The sequence below is a fragment of the Heterodontus francisci genome, chromosome 5 (genome assembly GCF_036365525.1).
Source record: "Heterodontus francisci isolate sHetFra1 chromosome 5, sHetFra1.hap1, whole genome shotgun sequence".
NCBI classification, from domain to species: domain Eukaryota; kingdom Metazoa; phylum Chordata; class Chondrichthyes; order Heterodontiformes; family Heterodontidae; genus Heterodontus; species Heterodontus francisci.
In genome coordinates this window covers 23,892,114-23,917,435 of record NC_090375.1, presented here as the reverse complement: position 1 = coordinate 23,917,435, position 25,322 = coordinate 23,892,114, and the positions used below count along the sequence as shown (strand labels likewise).

Below are 25,322 nucleotides of genomic sequence, written 5' to 3'. Positions count from 1 at the left end.
GTGGAAGCCAGTGACCTGTGGTGTACTACAGGGATCGGTGCTGGGACCCTTGCTGTTTGTAGTGTACATTAATGATTTAGACGTGAATATAGGAGGTATGATCAGTAAGTTTGCAGATGACACGAAAATTGGTGGTGTCGTAAATAGTGAGGAGGAAAGCCTTAGATTACAGGGCGATATAGATGGGCTGGTAAGATGGGTGGAGCAGTGGCAAATGGAATTTCCTCCCGAGAGGCGTGAGGTGATGCACTTTGGGAGGACTAACAAGGCAAGGGAATATATCATGGATGGTAGGACCCTCGGAAGTACAGAGGGTCAAAGGGACCTTGGTGTACTTGTCCATAGATCACTGAAAGCAGCAGCACAGGTAGATAAGTTGCTTAGGAAGGCATATGGGATACTTGCCTTTATTAGCCGAGGCATAGAATATAAGAGCAGGGAGGTTATGATGGAGCTATATAAAATGCTAGTTAAGCCACAGCTGGAGTACTGTGTACAGTTGTGGACACCACCCGATAGGAAGGATGTGATTGCACTGGAGAGGGTACAAAGGAGAGTCACCAGGATGTTGTCTGGGCTGGAGCATTTCAGCTATGAAGAGAGACTGAAAAGACTAGGATTGTTTTCCTTAGAGGAGAGAAGGCTGAAGGGGGACCTGATTGAGGTATACAAAATTATGAGGCGCACTGACATGTTAGATAGGAGAAACCTTTTCCCTTAGCGGAGGGGTCAATACCCAGGGGGCATAGATTTAAGGTAAGGGACAGGAGGTTTAGAAGGAATTTGAGGAAAAATGTTTTCACCCAGAGGGTGGTTGGAATCTGGAACGCACTGCCTGAAGAGGTGGTAGACGCAGGAAACCTCTCAACATTTAAGAAGTATTTAGATGAGTACTTGAAACGCCATAGCATACAAGGCTACAGGCCAAGTGCTGAAAAATGGGATTAGATTGTATAGGTGCTTGATGGCTGTCACAGACACGATGGGCTGAAGGGCCTGTTGCAATGCTGTATAACTCTATGACTCCAAAAGAAAGCAGGTAGCTGCATGCCTGAACATCCAGGAGCAGTGTTCCCAGCCAGAATTTGATCAATCGCCAGACTACACAAATTAGAGTCAAAGTCAATAATGTTATCAAACATACATCTTTTCCCCAGAGCTAAATAATACAGAACTTCAAACTGTGATAACTATTGACTTGTTATATGAAACGGAGGACTTTTTCTAGACTCTAAACCAATATCTGCATTGAGTGGTATTTGATTAGAAGAGAAAATGTCCTTACTTTTCCAATTACCTAAGCCAGCATCTCAGTGTATATCCTCAGAGACCACAGCTTCACTAGGGCACAGTCTGTCTAGACGGTATTCATGATCCATCTGCCTCACTCAGCCTGGATGATGACAAACACTATTAGAATTCAAAGCCTTTCAGTGTGTAAATCAGTAATCCCACTCTGAAAATTACTATCATTGTTAAAGCTCTTAAAATAGCATCATCCATTTCATTAACATCTGCACTAGACTACTAAATATTTAATGAACTTGATAAATTTCACCTCCACTGAAGCTACCGCATATTAAAGCAGAATCCAACCAAACCTATTCAGCTGGTTCTTTCATTTTTCAAAACCAATCCTACCCTGGTGTTGAAAGGGGAATGAGCAACTGAAAAATGTTAACTGCATTCTTTAATACCATATAAAGAAAGAACTTGTGTTCCTACAGTCATGGCTCAGTTGGTAGCACTCTTGCCTCCGAGTCACAAGATTCTGGGTTCAAGTCCCACTCCAGGGCCTGAGGATACACAAACAGGAAAAAGAATCAAGGCTGACACTCCCAGGAACTGAGGACTGAGGGAGTACTGCACTGTGGGAGATGTGCCGTTGTTCGGATGAGATGTTTAACTGAGGCCCCATCTGCTGGCTCTGGTGGATGAAAAAGACACCATGAGAGATGAATGAGATGAGATGAATTTAGAATGAGAGCAGGGGAGTTATCCGCTGTGTGCTGTCCAATAATTATTCCTTAATCAACATCACAACAACAGATTATCAGGTCCATCACATCACATTGCCGTTTGTAGGAGTTTGCTGTGTGCAAATTGGCTACATTACAACAGTGGCTACACTTCAAAAGTACTTCATTGGCTGTAAAGTGCTTTGAGACATCTGGTGGTTATGAAAAGCACCATATGAATGCAGGTCTTTCTTTTTTCTTTTATTACCTCAGGACGTCTGGAGCGTTTCACTACCAAAGAAAAACTTCAGAAGTGCAGTGGATTTTTAATGAGAGAAATGGCAGCCAATTGTCAAACAGCAAGATCCCACAAACAGTGATGTGATATTGACTAATTTTTAATAATGTTGGTTGAGGAATAAATATTGGCCAGGACACTGGGGGAACTCCCCTGCTCTTCTTCGAAAAGTGCCATGAAATCTTTATCCTCCCGAGAGGGCCTCAATTTAACATCTCACCTGAAAGACGGAACCTCCAACCGTCCTTTAGTAGTTCACTAGAGTACCAACCTTGATTAGGTGTCAAATTGTTGGAGTGTGCTTGAACCCACAACCTTCTGGCTCACAGTCAAGAATGCTACCAATATGACCTAGTTTCTACACCTAGTTTTAAAATAAATCAGGCTGTAAAACAATGCACTCTCAAATTTTTTTCTGGAGTGCACTGGCGATTTGTTTAAATGCATAGCCCCTTTAAAATCTTTTGCACGGCCTTGCACACACAGTAACTCGAAAGGGCCAAATTGTGCGCAGCCTGCACGGAAGCATTTGGGTTGCTGTATGGCCACGCAGCTTATGAGGGAACATTGCTGTCGAAGAATAATTACCCAGCACAACTGATAAAATGTGTTTATACTTTTGCCATTTTGTGGTCAGTTGAACGTCTGACATACACAGGAAACAGTGACTATGCTTGAAGCTGGAGTTATAACTGCAGCCAATACAGCCAGTATGAACATGTCCATCAGTGAGGTCCCACTAAGTTTGGTTTCAGTGTACAGTCTGGTGCTCCGTTATACTGCCACTTTCATAGTGACCCACTTCCAAATCACTTGGTATCATTATGAAAGTGCCAGAAAATTTGCAGCATAAGAGTACTCAAACTGAACAAGAGAAATCCTCTTGCCTGTTATGGAGTATACAGACTCATCTGACTTAACTGAGCCCAGAAAATTTAGATACAGTTTGTCAACTAGATCATCGAAGTGAACTCCATTATCACTAGATGTTCTACATAGGTCCTTTGACAATGCTTCATGAAGGCAGAGGTCTGTCATGTGATAAATTCTGAAGATTGGAATGATGGCTGCTGGAAGGTCCTTCTTGCAAGTTGGGTGTGCAAAGACATCAACAAACAACTATTTGGATTTATCGAATAACTTTAAAATAGTAAAACATCAAATAACGCTTTACAAGAGCATTATCAAACAAAATTTGACATGAAAACACATAAGGACATATTAGGGAAGATGTCCAAAAGCTTGGTCAAAGAGGAAGGTTATAAGGAGCATCTTAAAAAACAAAGAGAGGCTTAGGGAGGGAATTTCAGAGCTCAGGGCCCTGGCAGTTGAAGGCACAGCAACAAAAATTGGGGATGCTCAAGACGCCAGAAGTTGAGGAGTGGAATATTGAGGAGTATCTGCGGGTTGTAGGGCTGGCGGAAATTAGAGATAGGTAGGGGCAATGCCATGAAGGGATTTGAGAACGAGAATTTTAAAACTGAGGCATTGCTTAATCGGGAGCCAATGTAGATCAGCAAGCCCAGGGGTAATGGGTGAACTGGGTTTGGCAGGAACGCAGTCGGGGGACGTTAAGGAGGTGGAAATAGGCAGTCTAAGTGATTGTACAGATGTGTGGTCGGAAGCTTAGCTTAGGGTCAAATATGACACTACATTTGTGAATAGTCTGGTTCATCCTCTGACTGTAGCCAAGGAGAGGGATGGAGTCGGTGGCGAGGGAATAGGGTTTGGAGAGGGGATTGAAAACAATGGCTTCAGTCTACCCAATATTTAATTGGAAAAAATTTCTGCTCATCCACTACTGGACGTCAGAGAAACAATCTGATAATTTAGCAACGGTGAAGGAGTTCAGAGAAGCAGTGGTGAGGTACAGCTAGGCGTCGTCAGCATACATGTGAAAACTAACGCTGTTCTTTCAGATGGTGTCGCTGGGGGGCAGCATGTAGATGAGAAATAGGAGAGGGCCAAGGATAAATCATTGAGGGACAGCAGACCTAACAGTACAACAGCAGGAAGAGAAGCTATTTCAGGTGATTCGCAGATATCCAGGAACACCCCACATAATAACCCCTAAAAAAAAATGGGCCATGAGAGACACTAACTCATACTCAGAACAAAATCAACCAGCATTTATATAGCAGTTTCACAACCACAGGATCTTCAGAAATGTTTTACAGCCAAGAATGATAGTTTTGAAGTGTGGTCACTGTTTTCATGCAGGAAAACACATCAGTCAATTTTGCACACAGGAAGGCCCCACAGACAGCAAAAAGATAATGCCCAGATAATCTGTTTTAGTGAGGTTGGTTGAAAATTAAATGCCAGGAGACCAGGAAAATTACCCTGCTGTTTTTCAAAGTACCACTGGATCTTTTAGGTTCACCTTAGAGAGCATACAGGGCCTTAGTTTAACGCTAATCTGAAAGACAGCAACTCCTAGGGTATAGGACTCCCTCAATACTGCACCGATGCGTCTACCTAGATTATGTGCACAAGGGTCAGGAGTGGGATTTGAACCCAGAACCTTCTGAACTGGAGATGATAGCACCATCACTGAGCCAAAGCAAACACTTATATTGCTAAAAGTGACGAGCTGTATCGGTCACATGAACAGGAACGATAGAAAAGGGCATTAATATGCAGTTATTCCAGTTATTGCCAAATCCATGCTTCAGTATTAAATACAATCGGCATTCAAGAAACCAGGCCATATTGTACAACCACTTTAATTGGAAATGGAATACAAGTCTAAAACATCAAATAAAAATGCAATTGCGTATTTCAAATTAAAGCAAATTTGTTATGTGGGGGGTGGGAGCAGAAAAGGCAGACAGTGTTTCATCTAAAAAGAATTCTATGCTCAAGACAGAGCAGTCACTGCAACTTTGAAAGACTTCAACTATACAATGTCAATACAGTACCTAGTACGAGCATTCGTACAGAATTACTATGTATATTAACATTTAAAAAGTTGAAATTTTGTCATTACAAGTGCAGTCAATTTGTGGAAAGGCCTTATCCTTCCTTAGGTTTGTCTCTACACAGAACAATTTCTCCAGAAAAAGTGGATCTAGTGGTAGCATCTTTTTAACATATTTTTGCAGGCTGCTGCTCTTGTTCTCCAGCCCTGTATTATTCTATCTCTGAATGTTCTATCTCTGAAATAAAGATTTAAGTGGACCAGCAGGATAGATGCACAACAGTAAGAATTCATCTGGTCACTACATGTAGCAACATCAACACTGTTCATGAAGAATTCTTCTGATCATTAGTTCTAGTGTAATAATAAACTCGTTCCTACAGCTTACGGCTTTGCTCGGAATAGTGAAGAGAAAATGTTCGTGAACACATACACAATGTTGTTATTCACGATGACAAGAAAAATTCTTGTAGCAGGGATAGGAGACATAAAATTACCAACATGAGTTTGGACTGATGGAAGGAAGAGTTGCCATTTAAAAATGATTGAAATGAAAAGGAAGAAAATATATATTTGTGGATATCAGCCAACAGTAGCTGACAATTTCTGGTTATAGAAGTTTGATCAAGTTGTTCCTCGTCCTGTACGATGGTCGTGTATTTTGCCAGATTCTGGGGAGCAGGAAGAGGGAATATTATGCAAGTACTTTTGTAAAATAAAAAAAGCACCTATTTTAAGGCCGCAAAATCCAGATTTCTGATCCAAGACTTGTGTGTCTTGTTTGCCTAAAGCCCCACCTTAGACTATACATACACATACAGAATAAATAATATTGTCTTACAACATCAGATGTGCTAATCCATATTTTGTCCGATTAAAGTCATTGTTCACACTTACTACACAAGAGATTTTCTCAGAATAAATTAAATTGACCGAGCAAGAGTACACTGTGCAACCTGAAAACACTCCAATCAAATGTCAGCTATCTTTACAATATAACAGAAAGCCGAGAGGAGTATAGAAAGTGAAGGGGTGAAATTAAAAGGAAAATAGGAAAGCAAAGAGGGGGCATGAAAGAATATTGGCAAGCAAAATCAAGGTGAACCCAAAGATGTTTTATCTATACATTAACAGTAAGAGGATAACTAAGGAGAGAGTAGGGCCCATAAAAGGCCAAAAGGCAACCCACGTGTAGGGGCGGAAGATGTTGGTATTGTTCTTAATGAATACTTTGTATCACAAAAGAGGGGGGCGATGCAGATATTGTAGTTAAGCAGCAGGGGTGTGAAGTATTGAATGTAATCAACATAGGGACAGAGGATGTATTGATGGGATCTGCACCCTTGAAAGTTGATAAATCACCAGGGCCAGAAGAAATGTACCCCAGGCTGTTAAAATCACAGAATCGTTACAGTGCAGAAGGAGGCCATTTGGCCCATCGTGTCTGCACTGGATCTCCAAAAGAGGAATTCCCCTGCCTTCTCCACATAACCCTGAACATTTTTCCTTTTCATATAACTGTCTAATTCCCTTTTGAATGCTTCAATTGAACCTGCCTCCACTACATTCTCAGGCAGTGCATTCCAGACCTTAACCACTCGCTGCATGGAAATGTTTTTCATGTCACTTTTGCAGAAGCAAGAGAGGAAATAGCGCAAGGTCTGACCATCATTTTCCAGTCCTCACTGGATACAGGTGTGGTGCTGGAGGATGTGGTCTACATGGATTTGAGCAAGGCTTTTGACAAGTTCCCACTTGGCAGACTGGTTAAATTACTAAAATCCCATGGGATCCTGGGAATGCAGCAAGGTGGACACAAAATTGGCACAGTGGCGCAGTGGTTAGCACCGCAGCCTCACAGCTCCAGCAACCCAGGTTCAATTCTGGGGACTGCCTGTGTGGAGTTTGCAAGTTCTGCCTGTGTCTGCGTGGGTTTCCTCCGGGTGCTCCGGTTTCCTCCCACATGCCAAAGACTTGCAGGTTGATAGGTTAATTGGCCATTAGAAATTGCTCCTAGTATAGGTAGGTGGTAGGGAAATATAAGGACAGGTGGGGATGTGGTAGGAATATGGGATTAGTATAAATGGGTGGTTGATGGTTGGCACAGACTTGGTAGGCCGAAGGGCCTGTTTCAGTGCTGTATCTCTAAAATGAAGGGTAATTGTTGACAGGTGTTTTTGCAAATAGAGGGCTGTTTACAGTGGCGTTCCGCAGGGCTCAGTACTGGGTCCCCTGCTTTTTGTGGTATATATCAACGATTTGGACGTAAATGTAGGGGGCAGAAGTTTACAGATGACACAAAGATTAGCCGTGTGGTAGATAGCGAGGAGCATAGCTGTGGGAAGATATTGATGGTCTGGTCAGATGGGCATAAAAGTGTCAAATGGAATTGAACCGGAAGAAGTGTGAGTTGATGCATTTGGGGAGGTCAAACAAGGTAAAGGAATACACGATTAATGGAAAAATACTGAGAAGTGTAGAGGAAGTGAGGGACCTTGGAGTGAATGTCCACAGATCCCTGAAGGTAGCAGGACAGGTCGATAAGGTGGTTAAAAAGGAAATGGAATCCTTTCCTTTATTAGCTGAGGTATAGAATATAAGAGCAGGGAGGTTATGCTGGAACTGTATAACTCATTGGTTAAGCCACAACTTGAGTGCTGTGTGCAGTTCTGGTCACCTCATTACAGAAAGGATGTAATTGCACTAGAGAGGGTACACAGGAGATTTACGAGAATGTTGCCAGGACTGAAAAAATGCAGCTATGAGGAAAGATTGGATACGCTGCGGTTGTTTTACTTGGAACAGAGAAGGCTGAGGGGAGATCTGATTGAAATGTACAAAATTTTGAGGGGCCTGGATAGAGAGGAGGTGAAGGGTCGATTCACCTTAGCAGAGAGGTCAGTGACGAGAGGGCATTGATTTAAAGTGATTGGTAGAAAAATCAGAGGGGAGATAAGGAAAAACTTTTTCACCCAGAGGGTGGTGATGGTCTGGAACTCACTGCCTGAAAGGGTAGTTGAGGCAGAAACCCTCAACTCATTCAAAAGAAGTCTGGATATGCACCTCAAGTGCCGTAATCTGCAGGGCTACAGACCAAATGCTGGAAGATGGGATTAGAATGGGTGGAACGTTTTTCAGCTGGCACAGACACGATAGGCCAAGTAGCCTCTTTCTGTGCCGTAAACCTTCTATGATTCTATGACTTAAGTGCTGGCAGACTCCATTTAATGCTGCTAATTCTTTTTAATTTAAAGCAAGTTACCTTACCAAGTCACAAATAATTGCTTAATGCTACTTACAGACTAGGATTGCAAAGCAGGAAGTGGCACAAAATTCATCCCAGCTCGATGGTTATCAACTACAAACTACAAAGAATGCGTGGCTGAAAACTGATTTGTTAATAAGTAGGAATGCCAATTTTTCCATTCTTTTCAAGACCATTTGGAAAATTTTATCACCTGAATTTGGAATTCATGGTCAATACCCACAACAAAAATCAAATAGTATTTCTCAAATATTAATATATATTCCAGTTCCATCATGTCATTGTTGCTACTAGGTTACAAGGTGTTACGTCGTCTTGTTGATTCCTGGCTCTCAGATGTTGGAAATAATCACATTTTAAACTAGGAAAGGCTTGAGCTTTTCATTTATTTGTTCAGCCACCATGCTTCCGCCTTCTGTAGGACTGCTGAGACTGCTTTTCTGTTACATATCACATGACTCTCCAGTGCAGCCGTGAATGTGGGCCCACTGGAACACTTACACATAACAATTAGTTCCTAGCTAATTACTTCCTAGCACTTTACAGATTGTATAATATATAGCATCCCTCTTTCTTTAAAACAAAATGCCCCTATATCAATATAACTGTCAATATAACTAAAGATGATTATCAACCGACTTTTAGAAATAATCTGAACCCCTTTTTCGGGTCTTTTATAGAGTGTATTCTTTTTCTAAAAAAAATTATTCACAGTATCGCTTGTGGGGTAAGATGGTGTGCCTCCATCTTGTAGATTTGGCATTTGTTGCTCTCAGTGGTGAGTTGGCATGCTGTATAGGCGATGCTGTGTCACTTGCTGGTGATGTTGTTAATGTTGTCTTGCTGGATAGTGATGTTTCTGATGTTGTTGACGGTCTTTTCTGTTGTTCCAACTCTGCTGTACGTCTAATATGGATTCTGTTCCTTCTTATTTGGTTACCGGTTTCAGTCTCAATGATACATGGTCCTGGGGTCTCAGCTTCACCAACAACTTTTACTGGGCTCCAGGTTTTCATGATTGGACCCTGTACATGTACAGTTTGTCCTTTCAACCGCTCCGGTAGGGATTTAGCATACTTGAAGTGTTGCTCTCCTCTTGTGCTTCAGTGAGTTGTTGTCTCACTTCGTCCTGGTTACTTGAAGGATGTATTTTGCTTGGTAGAGTAATCTTATATTTTCTTCCATTCAACAGCTCTGCAGGTGATTTCATGTCAGCCTTGAGTGGTGTGGAGCGGAGTGATAAAAAGGCCAGGTTTGGGTCTTCCTTCGTCTCTTGGCATTTCACAAGGCTTCTTTTCACCATCTAGACGTGTCTTTCTATAAATCCGTGTCCCCATGGGTTATGTGGTGATGAGGTGATGGTGTTGAACCCAAACTGTCAGCAAATTCCTTAAATTCTCTGGATGTAAATTGGGTGCCATTGTCACATATTAACCTTTCAGGAATCCCTTGCTCAGCGAACAGAACTCCAAAACCGGAAACATCACGGAGATGATTGTTGTGGCTCTCAAGTCTTTCACCTTCCTGATAAAACGGAACTTTGAGTAGTAGTCTGTGACTATGAAATACCATTCTTGATTACGTTTGAATAAATTTACTCTTACAGTATGCCATGGTCTGGGTGGTACTTCATCTCTTTGTCATGTGTTTCTGTACTTCTGGCATACATTGCATTTAGACACCATATTTTTGATACCTTTGTATATGCCTATCCAGTACACAGCTGTTTTGGCTCTGAGCTTACACTTCTCCATTCCCATGTGGCCTTCATGTATCTTTTGTAGAAGTTCTTCATTGTTTTGGGTATGATTATTCTGGATCCGGCTAGCAGTACACCATTTTCTCGTGAGATGTCATCTCTGATAGACTAGTACTGCCAGATTGCTGGCTGTGTGTGCTGTACCTTACGAGGCCATCTCTGGATCACTTGCTGAGATAACATCTGTAATGCCTCATGTTTACTGGTCTCATCTCTAATTTGACTAAGTTTCAGTGGTGTTACATTCACTAGGTGATGAATCTTTATACTTAGATTTTCTATCTCGTGTTTCTTCTGTGGTGACAGCTGAGATAGGGTATCTGCCAGCACCATTTCTCTTCCTGGCTTATATTTCAGAGTGAAATTGTAACTCTGAAGCCTCAAGAGTAACCTGTGCAGTCTTACTGGTGCTTTACATAGATTTTTCTTGTAGATCTGCTCCAGTGGACGATGATTACTCTCCACTATGAACTTTCTCCCATAGAGATATATGTGGAACTTCTCACATCCATACACAACTGCCAAAAGCTCTCTCTCTATGTTGGCATATTTGTCTCAGCTGATGTTAGGACTTTGGATGCAAATGCTATTGGCTTTCCCTCTTGTACCAGGGCGGCTCCCAGTCCTTTTGTGGAAGCATCTACTTGCAGAGCGACAGATTTCTTTCTATCGTAGTATGACTTGTCTCCTTGCATACTACCTTTTTTAGTTTGTTGAAACTCCCATCATGTGACTCTGACCACTGGTACTCCATATCTTTTAGCAGCTCCCGCAGGTTTGCTGTGTGTTCCAACATGTGCGGAATTAAGGAGCTCATGTATTGTATAAAACCAAGGAAACTTCTCAACTCTCTCTCACCTTTTGGGGCTTCTATCCCAGAGGTGGTTGAGATTCCTTCAGGATTCAGCTTGGCTCAGTCAGGTGTGTACACCATTCCAAGGAACTGGCATTCTGTCACTTTCACAATGCATTTGTCTGCGTTTAGCTTAATCCCAGCTTTCCAGGTTCTCTCCATGGCTTCATGTAGATGGTTGTCATGATCTTTTCCATCTACACCATATATCTGGATATCATCTGCTATGCCAACTGATCCTTTGCATCCTCTGTATGACTTGTCTACTTTCTGTTGGAACACATCCTGGCTCACTTTGAGGCCAAAAGGTAGATGCAGGAATTTGTACTGTCTAAAGGGTGTGCTGAATCTGGTCAACGATGAAGATTCTGTGTCCAGCTTCACATTCCAGTAGCCATTTCAGGCATCAAGCTTGCTTAAAACTTTTGCGCCTGCCAGTGCTGGTGTGATTTCTTCCAGTGCGGGAATAGGGTAGTGATCCCTCTTTATTGCTTGATTAAGATCTTTGGGATCTAGGCAAATTCTTAGCGTCCATTTGTCTTCTCTCTCACCCGATAGAATTTACCCAATCTGTAGGCTTTGTGAATCTGGCGATCACCTTCTTTTCTTCCATTTCGTGGAGCTCTCTTTCAAGCTTTCCTTTTAGTTCTACTGGTACTTTACGTGTGGGATGAATCACTGGTTTCATCGCTGGGTCAATAGCGATGTGATACTCGGAATCTTCAAAGCATCCAACCATCTCATCAAAACAGTCTGGGTACATTTATACCAGATCTTCTTTGCTTCTGATCGGAGGATGCTTTTCAACGGGTGTAGTGTCTTCAACCCTCAGTGTCGCCTCCTTCACCTGATGGTTTACTGAGATAACCTGAGCTCTTCGCAACTGCTCAACTCCAAGATAGCAGGACCATCTCCTTCAGTGCAGTAGAATATACAGTTAACATCTTTTCCTTTGTGTGTCCTTCTGATTTGCATTGTTCCTAGCTGTTGAATCTCAGTTCCCCCGTATGCTGTTAGCATGACGTTATTCAGTTTCTGAGCACCCTTCCTTGGATAACCATTTTCCTCCAAATTTTCAGGAAAGATCTTCTGGTATAGTCTGAGTGGGATGATGTTACTCTGCGCTCCAGTATCAATCTTCACCTTCAGATTTATCGTTGTGAGCTTGCTTCTCACCCTCTTCCTGATCTGAATGCTTGTGTGAATTTTTTTTCTCTACTCATTCGCCCTGTTACTCTGGTTCTGGTGACTCGTCTACCACCTTCTTGCCTTGTTCTGCACATCTTTTCCTAGAGATTGGACTTTCCACAAGCTCTGCAGATAGATCCATATGCGGAACATTTCCTTCTGTCTGTCAATTCACGTGGTCGTCCACAGCTCCTGCGTGTCTTTCTCTCTGTCTGGTGTACATTCTTTCGTGTTGTTTCACTGCATCAACCCTGCTGCCTTTCTCTTGCCTTAACTGAAGGCTTGCCATTTGGATAGTCAGTGTCTTCAACTGTCTGCTCGTGGCTTCATGTGCTCTGGCAGTGCCTACAGCCTGTGATATTGTAAGCTTGTCCTTTCCAATCGGAGCTTTCTGTACTTCAGGATGTACAGAACCCCAAAAGAGCTGATCTATCAGCCTTTCATCTGTGTCCTTAAATTTATATTTTCTTGCTGCATTTTTCAATCTTGTTACAAAACCGTCAATCGGGGTAGGCGGTGGTGCAGTGGTATTATCACTGGGCTAGTAACCCAGAGACCCAGGGTATTTATCTGGGGACATGGATTCAAATCCCAAACAGCAGAAGGTGGAATTTGAATTTAATTAATAAATCTGGAATTAAAAGTTAGTCTAATGATGGCCATGAAACCATTGTCGATTGTTGTAAAAACCCATCTGGTTCACTAATGTCCTTTAGGGAAGGAAATCTGCTGTCCTTACCTGGTCTGGCCTACATGTGACTCCAGACCCACAGCAATGTGGTTAACTCTTACATGCCCTCTGAAATGGCCTAACAAGCCACTCAGTTGTACCTAACCGCTACGAAGTCAATAAAAAGGAATGAAACCGGACGGACACACGGCATCGACCTAGGCACCGGAAACGAAAACGGCAAACCCAGCCCTGTCGACCCTGCAAAGTCCTCCTTACTAACATCTGGGGGCTTGTGCCAAAGTTGGGAGAGCTGTCCCACAGACTAGTCAAGCAACAGCCTGACATTGTCATACTCACGGAATCATACCTTACAGGCAATGTCCCAGACACTGCCATCACCATCCCCGGGTATGTCCTGTCCCACCGGCAGGACAGACCCACCAGAGGTGGTGGCACAGTGCTAGACAGTAGGGAAGGAGTTGCCCTGTGAGTCCTCAACATCGACTCTGGACCCCATGAGGTCTCATGGCATCAGGTCAAACATGGGCAAGGTAACCTCCTGCTGATTACCACCTACCGCCCTCCCTCAGCTGATGAACACCACTTGGAGGAAGCACTGAGAGTGGCAAGGGCACAAAATGTACTCTGGGTGGGGGACTTCAATGTCCATCACCAAGAGTGGCTCGGTAGCACCACTACTGACCGGGTTGGCCAAGTCCTAAAGGACATATCTGCTAGACTGGGTCTGCGGCAGGTGGTGGAGGAACCAACAAGAGGGAAAAACATACTTGACCTCGTCCTCACCAATCTGCCTGCCGCAGATGCCAGATGCTTCTGGCCATGACAGTATTGGTAGGAGTGACCACCGTACAGTCCTTGTGGAGACGAAGTCCCGCCTTCACATTGAGGATACCGTCCATCGTGTTGTGTGGCACTATCACCTGGCTAAATGGGATAGATTTCAAACAGATCTAGCAATGCAAAACTGGGCATCCATGAGGCACTGTGGACCATATGGGCGGCACAGTGGCGCAATGGTTAGCACCGCAGCCTCACAGCTCCAGCGACCCCGGTTCAATTCTGGGTACTGCCTGTGTGGAGTTTGCAAGTTCTCCCTGTGTCTGCGTGGGTTTCTGCCAGGTACTCCGGTTTCCTCCCACCACCAGAAGACTTGGTTGATAGGTAAATTGGCCATTATAAATTGCCCATAGTATAGGTAGGTGGTAGGGGAATATAGAGACAGGTGGGGATGTGGTAGGAATATGGGATTAGTGTAGGATTAGTATAAATGGGTGGTTGATGGTCGGCACAGACTCGGTGGGCCGAAGGGCCTGTTTCAGTGCTGTATCTCTAAATAAATAAATAAAAATAAATCAGCAGCAGCAGAATTGTACTCAACCACAATCTGTAACATCATGGCCTGGCATATACCCCACTCTACCATTACCATCAAGCCAGCAGACCAACCCTGGTTCAATAAAGAGTGCAGGAGGGCATGCCAGAAGCAGCACCTGGCATACCTCAAAATGAGGTGTCAACCTGGTGAAGCTACAACACAGGACTATCTGCGTGCCAAACTGCGTAAGCAGCATGCGATAGACAGAGCTAAGCGATCCCATAACCAACGAATCAGATCAAAGCTCTGCAGTCCTGCCACATCCAGCCGTGAATGGTGGTGGACAATTAAACAACTAACTGGAGGAGGTGGCTCCACAAATATCCCCATCCTCAATGATGGGGGAGCCCAGCACATTAGTGCAAAAGATAAGGCTGAAGCATTTGCAGCAATCTTCAGCCAGAAGTGCCGAGTTGATGATCCATCTTGGCCTCCTCCTGAAGTCCCCAGCATCACAGATGCCAGACTTCAGCCATTTCGATTCACTCCGCGTGATATCAAGAAACGACTGAAGGCACTGGATACTGCAAAAGCTATGGGCCCTGACAATATTCCGGCAATAATACTGAAGACCTGTGCTCCAGAACTTGCAGCGCCCCTAGCCAAGCTGTACTGGTACAGCTACAACACTGGCATCTACCCAGCAATGTGGAAAATTACCCAGGTATGTCCTGTACACAAAACGCAGGACAAGTCCAACCCGGCCAATTACCACCCCATCAGTCTACTCTCAATCATCAGTAAAGTGATGGAAAGCGGCACAGTGGCGCAGTGATTAGCACCGCAGCCTCACAGCTCCAGCGACCTGGGTTCAATTCTGGGTACTGCCTGTGTGGAGTTTGCAAGTTCTCCCTGTGTCTGTGTGGGTTTCCTCCGGGTGCTCCGGTTTCCTCCCACATGCCAAAGACTTGCTGGTTGATAGGTTAATTGGCCATTATAAATTGCCCCTAGTATAGGTAGGTGGTAGGGAAATATAGGGACAGGTGGGGATGTGGTAGGAATATGGAATTAGTATAGGATTAGTATAAATGGGTGGTTGATGGTCAGCACAGACTCGGTGGGCCGAAGGGCCTGTTTCAGTGCTGTATCTCTAAACTAAACTAAACTAAACAGTGCCATCAAGCGCCACTTGCTTAGCAATAACCTGCTCAGTGACGCTCAGTTTGGGTTCCGCCAGGGTCACTCACCTCCTGACCTCATTACAGCCTTGGTTCAAACATGGACAAAAGAGCTGAACTCAACAGATGAGGTGAGAGTGACTGCCCTTGACATCAAGGTAGCATTTGACAGAGTATGGCATCAAGGAGCCCTAGCAAAACTGAGGTCAATGGGAATCAGGGAGAAAACCCTCCGCTGGCTGGAGTCATACCTAGCGCAAAGGAAGATGGTTGTGGTTGTTGGAGGTCAATCATCTGAGCTCCAGGACATCACTGCAGGAGTTCCTCAGGGTGGTGTCCTAGGGCCAACCATCTTCAGCTGCTTCATCAATGACCTCCATTCAATCATAAGGTCAGAAGTGGGGATGTTCGCTGATGATTGCACAATGTTCAGCACCATTTGTGACTCCTCAGATACTGAAGTAGTCCGTGTCGAAATGCAGCAAGACCTGGACAATATCCAGGCTTGGGCTGATAAGTGGCAAGTAACATTCGCGCCACGCAAGTGCCAGGCAATGACCATCTCTAACAAGAGAGAATCTAACCATCTCCCCTTGACTTTCAACAGCATTACCATCGCTGAATCCCCCACTATCAACATCCTAGGGACTACCATTGACCAGAAACTGAACTGCAGTAGCCATATAAATACCGTGGCTACAAGAGCAGGTCAGAGGCTAGGAATCCTGCAACGAGTAACTCACCTCCTGACTCCCCAAAGCCTTTCCACCATCTACAAGGCACAAGTCAGGAGTGTGATGGAATACTCCCCACTTGCCTGGATGGGTACAGCTCCAACAACACTCAAGATACTCGACACCATCCAGGACAAAGCATCCCGCTTGATTGGCACCCCACCCACAAACATTCACTCCCACCACCACTGACGCACAGTGGCAGCAGTGTGTACCATATACAAGATGCACTGCATCAATGCATCAAGGCACCTTAGACAGCACCTTCCAAACCCGCGATCCCTACCAACTGGAAGGACAAGGGCAGCAAATAAATGGGAACACCACCACCTGCAAGTTCCCGTCCATGTCACACACCATCCTGACTTGGAACTATATCGCCGTTCCTTCACTGTCGCTGGGTCAAAATCCTGGAACTCCCTTCCTAACAGCACTGTGGGTATACCTACCCCAACTGGACTGCAGCGGTTCAAGAAGGCAGCTCACCATCACCTTCTCAAGGGCAATTAGGGATGGGAAATAAATGCTGGCCTGGCCAGTGACACCTACATCCCATGAATGAATAAAAAAAAAAATCGGCTCACCTAGTTCCTGTCTGAGGCCTTGAAATTCATATCAGAATATCCAATGATTTGCTTTTGGCTGCAGATGAGTGCTGAATCTTTCAAAAAATTTGTCTGGGTTTCTGCTTCACTTAGATCCGAGCTGTTAAATAAATGTAACCCTTTATCTCTGTCCACAGAAGGATATAGCTGACCCTTTCCTCTTCACTAGTGCCTTTTCGGAAACAACTGAATGCATTGCACTTTTGTTTAAATTTCTCAAATGCCTCCACATCATCATCAGCTTCCCAATTCATTATGGGCTGTAGCTGTGCATTCATTCCTCTCCCAGCTGAGATTTCGTTTTTTGCACGAGCCGTTCGGTTTTTCTTTCTCTCTCTGGCACTAATTTGGGTCAATTTTCCCAATCTAATTCTTTTAAAATGTTCTCGGTTTACTCACAAAACACTCGCTACCACCATATTATGTCTTCTTGTTGTTTTCTGGCTCCCAGATGTTGGAAATAATCACACTTTAAACTTGGAAAGGCTTGAGCTTTTCTTTTATTTGTTCAGCCACCGTGCTGTCTGCTGTAGGACTGGTGAGACTGGTTTTCTGTTACATATCACATGACATTCCAGTGTAGCCGTGAATGTGGCCCCACTGGAACACTTGCACATAACACCTAGTTCCTAGCTAATTAGTTCCTTGCATTTTACAGATAGTATAACAATATTTAACACAAGGCTTAAGAGGTTACAGTCATGTAGAGACTTGGAGATGGAACTTTTTTCCTGGAGCAGAGAAATTAGCTGGTAACGGTCTTCAAGATTATTAAGAGTTATGATGGAGTTAATGGTAACAGATTGCTTCCATTTGGTTGACAGGACAGGAAGAAGGCACAGATATAAAGATCACAAAAAGGATTGGGGGGGGTGCGGGGGAAGGAGAAAAAATTCTTAGAGGTGCCTGGACTGTGGAGTTCATTGCAATAAACAATTGCTGAAGCAAAAACCCTAAGTGTTATGGGATTTAGCTGCTTGCTTGAAAAGTGGAATATTTAATATTCGTGAAGCAAACAAGAAAGTGAGAGGGGCAAGGCTCATGGAGAAAGTGACCAACAGACCTTTGTTCATCTGTATGGCCTACTTCTGCGCTGTGTGACTATATTATAATAAATATACTATAGCATCTACTGCACACCACCTACAGGGTGCAAGATAAATTGCTGTCTTTAGGGGAGGTAGTGACATAGTGGTAATGTCACTGGGTTAGTAATCCAGAGCCCAGGCTAATGCTCTAGCGACAAGGGTTCGAATCCCACCATGGCAGACGGTGAAATTTGAATTCAATTAATAAATCTGGAATTAAAAGCTAGTCTAATGATGACCATGACCATTGTCGATGGTTGTAAAAAAAAACCCCATCTGGTTCACTAATGTCCTTTGGGGAAGGAAATCTGCCATCCTTACTGGTGATGATTCACATGATTCCAGACCCACAGCAATGTGGTTGATGCTTAAATGCCCTCTGAAACAGCCTAGCAAGCCACTCAGTTCAAGTGCAATTTGGGATGGGCAATAAATGCTGGCCTAGCCAGCAACACCCAAATCCCACAAAGAAAGAATAAAACTCTGCTCTTCAACTTATCGATGTTCTTTTAGGGAGCAGGAACAGAGAGGTCCTAGCAAGGAAGAATTGGTAAACCTCACTTTGTGGAGTGGGCCTAACTTTATTTAGCCTTCGTGACGACTGTAAAGGAAGAGTATGTTCAGGAACAGTTCATTTAAAAGAAACTTACTACACACAGATTGACTATACAGGGGTCTGTTCTTAATTCCATAAAGTATTTCAACACTCAACTCTTGGGTTAATTTTGTAATACTGGAGTAAAGACAGAACCTAACAATGTTCATAATAGTGCAGCACGTGACATCATAAAAGCACTATTCTGGCACTAATAAAAATTTTCGAAGTAACTTAATAAGATACTTTAAGAATGTACAAGATTGAAAACAATGATTTTTTTTTGTAAACAGTGATTTCAACATCTTACCTGACAATTTTACATGGGATGCTATTCATTAAAAGCATGTTGTAAACACTTTGTTTTGGGAGGATGTGAACTGCCTTGATTCCACCATATGCAAATAACCCCATCAAACTTGCATAATTTTCCTCATCATGCTGCATGTTTATAAGCAGAAAAAGATTTTCTAGAAACCTGGGTGGCACAGTGGCGCTGTGGTTAGCACCGCAGCCTCACAGCTCCAGGGACCCGGGTTCGATTCCGGCTACTGCCTGTGTGGAGTTTGCAAGTTCTCCCTGTGTCTGCGTGGGTTTTCTCCGGGTGTCCGGTTTCCTCCCATAAGCCAAAAGACTTGCAGGTTGATAGGTAAATTGGCCATTATAAATTGTCACTAGTATAGGTAGGTGGTAGGGAAATATGGGGACAGGTGGGGATGTTTGGTAGGAATATGGGATTAGTGTAGGATTAGTATAAATGGGTGGTTGATGTTCGGCACAGACTCAGTGGGCCGAAGGGCCTGTTTCAGTGCTGTATCTCTAATCCTAATCCTTCTTAAAGATGATTCTGCTTTAAGTCAGGAATGCTGCTACCAAGTAGGTCCATGATCCAAGGAAGATGGATGGTTTTTGGAGGCCAACCCTCTCAGCTCCAGGAGATCGCTGCACAAGTACGTCAGGGTGGTGTCTGAGGCGCAACTAACTTCAGCTGCTTCATCAATGACCTTCCCTTCAACATAAGGTCACAAATGGGGATGTTCATTGATGATTGTACAGTATTCAGTACCATTCGCAATTCCTCAGACACTGAAGCAGTTCATGCCCGCATGCAGCAAGTCCTGGACAAATTTTAGGCTTGGGCGGATAAGTGGCAAGTAATCTTCATGACACACAAGTGCCAGACATTGACCATCTCCAACAAGAGAGAATCTAACCATCTCCCCTTGACATTCAACAGCATCACCCTCACTGAATCCTCCACCATCATGTTCTAACATCCTGGAAGTTACCACTGACCAGAAACTGAACTGGACTAGCTATATAAATACATCGGCTGGGAATTCTGCGGCAAGTAATTCACCTCCTGACTCCCCAAAGCCTGCCCACCATCTACAAGGCACATCTACAAAGCACAAGTTTTTTTTATTCATTTGTGAGATGTGGATGTCTCTGGCTAGGCCAGCATTTATTGCCCATCCCTAATTGCGCTTGAAGTGAGTGGCTTGCTAGGGCATTTCAGAGGCATTTTTAAGAATCAACCACATTGCTGTGGGTCTGGAGACACATGCAGGCCAGACCAGGTAAGGACAGCAGATTTGCTTCCCAAAGGATATTAGCAAACCAGATGGGTTTTTACAACAATCAACAATGGTTTCATGGTCCTCATTAAACTAGCCTTTTAATTCCAGATTTGTTAATTGAATTCAAATTTCACCATCTGCCATGGTGGGATTCGAACCCATGTCATCAGAGCATTGGCCTGGGCTCTGGATTACTACTAGTCCAATGGCAAGTCAGGACTGTGATGGAATACTCTTCACTTGCCTGGAGGAGTACAGCTCCAACACTCAATAAGCTCAACACCATACAGGACAAAGCAACCTGCCTGATTGGCACCACATCCACCACCTTAAACATTCACTCCCTCCACTACCGTGTACAAGATGCACTGCAGCAATGCACCAAGGGTCCTTCAACAGCACCTTTACCACCTAGAAGAGCAGCAGACTCATGGGATCACCACCACCTGCAAGTTCCCCTCAAAATCATACACCATCCTGACTTGGAACTATATCACTGTTTCTTTATGATCGCTGGGTCAAAATCATGGAACTCCCTCCCGAACATAACTGTGGGTATACCAACAGTTGCAGAGGTTCAAGAAGACAACTCACCATCACCTTCTCAAGGTCAATAAGGGATGGGCAATAAATGCTGCCCTCATTAGCAACGCTTACATCCCAAGAATGAAGAGAAAGTTTTTTTTTTATGTTTTCAATTCTTTTGAATTTTAACTTGTTAAGTTGTTGTAAACAAAACAGTCAACTTTGATATCAAGAGCAAAACACTGGTTTCACATGCGTCCCAAGATCAAACGGTTAAAGGTAATTCATATTTCCATCTGCAACAAATGCAACTTGCCACTATGTCAAGACCAGGGATAAATGTATTCAGTCATTTGCACAAATAACAATTCAAGGTAAGCTGTTATTTCCAACATTTCAACAACACTTAACCTGGTTCAAAGCATTAGTATGGTACAATATCTGTTAGTACAGTAAATATACCAGTCTCAAAACAACAGACCACACATGCAAAAACAAATTTATGAAAAGCCTCAAAAAATATTGCATGCCATGTATTTCATCTTCATGAACGAACGTTAACAAAAAGAAAATATAATCTTAGTTCTCTAACTGTCCAATGGTGGCAATATATTATTGGAGCTAAGTTTAACACTTACAGTAAAAGATTGTTGGAGGTGGGTGCTCAGTTACTAGCGGGCAGTTTTCTTCATCACTGTTATCCCGACAATCATTTAGCTGGTTGCAAATCAAGTTTCCAAACTTCAAGCAGTTGCCATTGGTGCAGTGGAATTTGCACTCTGTAAAAGAGCATGTCATTATTCACTGTCATGCATCATCCCTTAAAGTATTTAGTCCTCAATTCTCAAGTCACCATTGAAAAGAATTTGCTAAATAACAGACCATAGAAATTTTGAATTCCAGGAAGTATTTGCAAACATTTGCAATTTTGTAATATTGCACTGCAAAACAAAGTCAAATTGCAAGTTACTAATAATAGCTTTTCAACAGCTAGTTAAAATCCTTCTGTTCATTTGAATTGCAGCTAGTTACATAGATAAGCACAGCAGGAAAGTTGTGGTCAGCAAAGTTGTACAAACAGAAATTAGGTTCTTTTTTCGCTTCCTTACTTAATAACATGATGTGACACATTTCTTTCACTACTTTTACATCCAGATCACTCTCTGGGCTATTCACAAACAAAACCCCTATTTATGTGGACAGATCATTAACTGCCCAGATGTGATGGGGGGGGGGGGGGTACCAATGTACTCCCATCGAACACAAGTATCTACTGGAATTGAACAACTGTCAGCGCTGCTCGCAGGGCTAGAAATTAAGTCAATACCCAGTTAATCTTTTCTCAGTCACTTTGGTTGGGGAAGCAATGTGACCAGGAAAACTCCTTAGTAGTCTTTAAATAGTGGTATTGGATCTTTTATGTCCACCAGACCATAACAGGCAACCGAGAGCTTTGCCTGAATACTTCACGTGAAAGACACCATCTCTGACAATGCAGTACTCCCTCAGTGCTGATCAATTATGGCAGCTGGAGGATGGAAAATGTTTCTACTTTTTTTTTATTCATTCATGGGATGTGGGCGTCGCTGGTCAGGCCAGCATTTATTGCCCATCCTTAATTGCCCTTGAGAAGGTGGTGGTGAGCTGCCTTCTTGAATTGTTGCAGTCCATGTGGGGTAGGTACACCCACAGTGCTGTTAGGAAGGGAGTTCCAGGATTTTGACCCAGCAACAGTGAAGGAACAGCGACATAGTTCCAAGTCAGGATGGTGTGTGACTTCGACAGGAACTTGCAGGTGGTGGTGTTCCCAGGCATTTGCTGCCCTTGTCCTTCTAGTTGGTAGAGGTCACAGGTTTGGAAGGTGCTGTCCAAGGAAGCTTGGTGCATTGCTGCAGTGCATCTTCTGGATGGTACACACTGTGCGTCGATGGTGCAGGGAGTGAATGTTTCTCGATGGGGTGCCAATCAAGCGGGCTGCTTTGTCCTGGATGGCGTCGAGCTTCTTGAGTGTTGGTGGAGCTGCATCCATCCAGACAAGTGGAGAGTATTCCAACACAATCCTGACTTGTGCCTTGCAGATGGTGGAAAGGCTTTGGGGAGTCAGGAGGTGAGTTACTCGTTGCAGGATTCCTAGACTCTGACCTGCTTTTGTACCACGGTATTTAATTGGCTACTCCAGTTCAGTTTCTCGTCAATGGTAGCCCCTAGGATGTTGATAGTGGTAGATTCAGCGATGGTAATGCCATTGAATATCAAGGGCAGATGGTTACAATCTCTCTTGTTGGAGATGCTCAATGCCTGGCAATTTTGTGGCGCGAATGTTACTTGCCACTTATCAGCCCAAGCCTGGATATTGTCCATGTCTTGCTGCATTTCTACACGGACTATGCATGGAGCCAGAGGAAATGGGCGAAGTACTAAATGAGTACTTTGCATCAGTATTCACCAAAGAGAAGGACTTGGTGGATGATGAGCCTAGGGAAGGGAGTGTAGATAGTCTCAGTCATCACATTATCAAAAAGGAGGTGGCGTTGGGTGCCTTGCAAAGCATTAAGGTAGATAAGTCCCCAGGGCCTGCTGGGATCTACCCCAGAATACTGAGGGAGGCAAGGGAAGAAATTGCTGGGGCCTTGACAGAAATCTTTGCATCCTCATTGGCTACAGGTGAGGTCCCAGAGGACTGGAGAATAGCCAATGTTGTTCCTTTGTTTAAGAAGGGTAGCAAGGATAATCCAGGAAATTATAGGCCGATGAGCCTTACGTCAGTGGTAGGGGAATTATTAGAGAGGATTCTTCGGGACAGGATTTACTCCCATTTGGAAACAAATGGACTTATTAGCGAGAGGCAGCATGGTTTTGTGAAGGGGAGGTCATGTCTCACTAACATTGATTGAGTTTTTTGAGGAAGTGACGAAGATGATTGATGAAGGAAGGGCAGTGGATGTTATCTATATGGACTTCAGTAAAGCCTTTGACAAGGTCCCTCATGGCAGACTGGTACAAAAGGTGAAGTCACATGGGATCAGAGGGGAGCTGGCAAGATGGATACAGAACTGGCTCGGTCATAGAAGACAGAGGGTAGCAGTGGAAGGGTGCTTTTCTGAATGGAGGAATGTGACTAGTGGTGTTCCGCAGGGATCAGTGCTGGGAGCTTTGCTGTTTGTAGTATATATAAATGATTTGGAGGAAAATGTAGCTGGTCTGATAAGTAAGTTTGCGGACGACACAAAGGTTGGTAGAGTTGCGGATAGTGATGAGGATTGTCAGAGGATACAGCAGGATATAGATTGGTTGGAGATTTGGGCGGAGAAATGGCAGATGGAGTTTAATCCGGACAAACGTGAGGTAATGCATTTTGGAAGGTCTAATGCAGGTGGGAAGTATACAGTAAATGGCAGAACCCTGAGGAGTATTGACAGGCAGAGAGATCTGGGCGTACAGGTCCACAGGTCACTGAAAGTGGCAACGCAGGTGGATAAGGTAGTCAAGAAGGCATACGGCATGCTTGCCTTCATCGGTCGGGGCATAGAGTATAAAAATTGGCAAGTCATGCTGCAGTTGTACAGAACCTTAGTTAGGCCACACTTAGAATATTGCGTGCAATTCTTGTCGCCACACTACCAGAAGGACATGGAGGCTTTGGAGAGGGTACAGAAGTGGTTTACCAGGATGTTGCCTGGTCTGGAGGGCATTAGCTATGAGGAGAGGTTGGATAAACTCGGATTGTTTTCACTGGAACGACGGAGGTGGAGGGGCGACATGATAGAGGTTTACAAAGTTATAAGCGGCATGGACAGAGTGGATAGTCAGAAGCTTTTTCCCAGGGTGGAAGAGTCAGTTACTAGGGGGACATAGGTTTAAGGTGAGAGGGGCAAAGTTTAGAGGGGATGTGCGAGGCACGTTCTTTACACAGAGGGTGGTGAGTGCCTGGAACTTGTTGCCGGGAGAGGTGGTGGAAGCAGGTACCATAGAGACGTTTAAGAGGCATCTTGACAAATACATGAATAGGATGGGAATAGAGGGATACGGACCCCAGAAGTGCAGAAGGTTTTAGTTTCGGCAGGCATCAAGATCGGCGCAGGCTTGGAGGGCCGAATGGCCTGTTCCTGTGCTGTACTATTTTTTGTTCTTTGGACTCTTCAGTATCTGAGGAGTCACGAATGGTGCTGAACATTGTGCAATCATCAGCGAACATCCCCACTTCTGACCTTATGATTAAAGGAAGGTCATTGATGAAGCAACTGAAGATGGTTGGGCCTAGGACACTACCCTGAGGAACTCCTGCAGTGATGTCCTGGAGCTCAGATGATTGACCTCCCACAACCACAATCATCTTCCTTTGCGCCAGGTATGACTCCAATCAGCGGAGAGTTTTCCGCCTGATTCCCATTGACTTCAGTTTTGCTAGGGCTCCTTGATGCCATACTCGATCAAATGCTGCCTTGATGTCAAGGGCAGTCACTCTCACCTCACCTGAACCAGAGTTCAGCTCTTTTGTCCATGTTTGAACCGAGGCAGCAATGAGGTCAGGACTTGAGCGGCCCTGGCACAACCCAAACTGAGCGTCACTGAGCAGGTTATTGCTAAGTAACTGCCGCGTGACGGCACTGTCGATGACACCTTCCATCACTTTACTGATGATTGAGAATAGACTGATGGAGCGGTAATTGGCCGGGTTGGACTTGTCCTGCTTTTTGTGTGCAGGACATACCTGGGCAATTTTCCACATTGCAGGGTAGATGCCAGTGTTGTAGCTGTACTGGAACA

The 25,322-nt window shown here is 44.0% G+C and overlaps 1 protein-coding gene across 5 annotated transcripts in view; it reads right to left on the bottom strand.

The window, feature by feature from the left end:
- Positions 1–25,322, bottom strand: part of ldlrad4a (low density lipoprotein receptor class A domain containing 4a) — a 517,031-nt gene that overhangs the window by 263,999 nt on the left and 227,710 nt on the right. For 3 of the 5 annotated variants that reach the window (XM_068031198.1, XM_068031197.1, XM_068031196.1), the window contains exon 3: positions 21,194–21,334. The exons of 1 other annotated variant lie outside the window; for it this stretch is intronic. In XM_068031198.1, coding sequence (XP_067887299.1) covers positions 21,194–21,334 — 141 coding nt within the window. Of the gene's footprint in view, positions 1–1,285; positions 1,394–21,193; positions 21,335–25,322 lie in introns of those variants that run through there. One more of the 5 variants, XM_068031204.1, reaches the window with a different exon arrangement.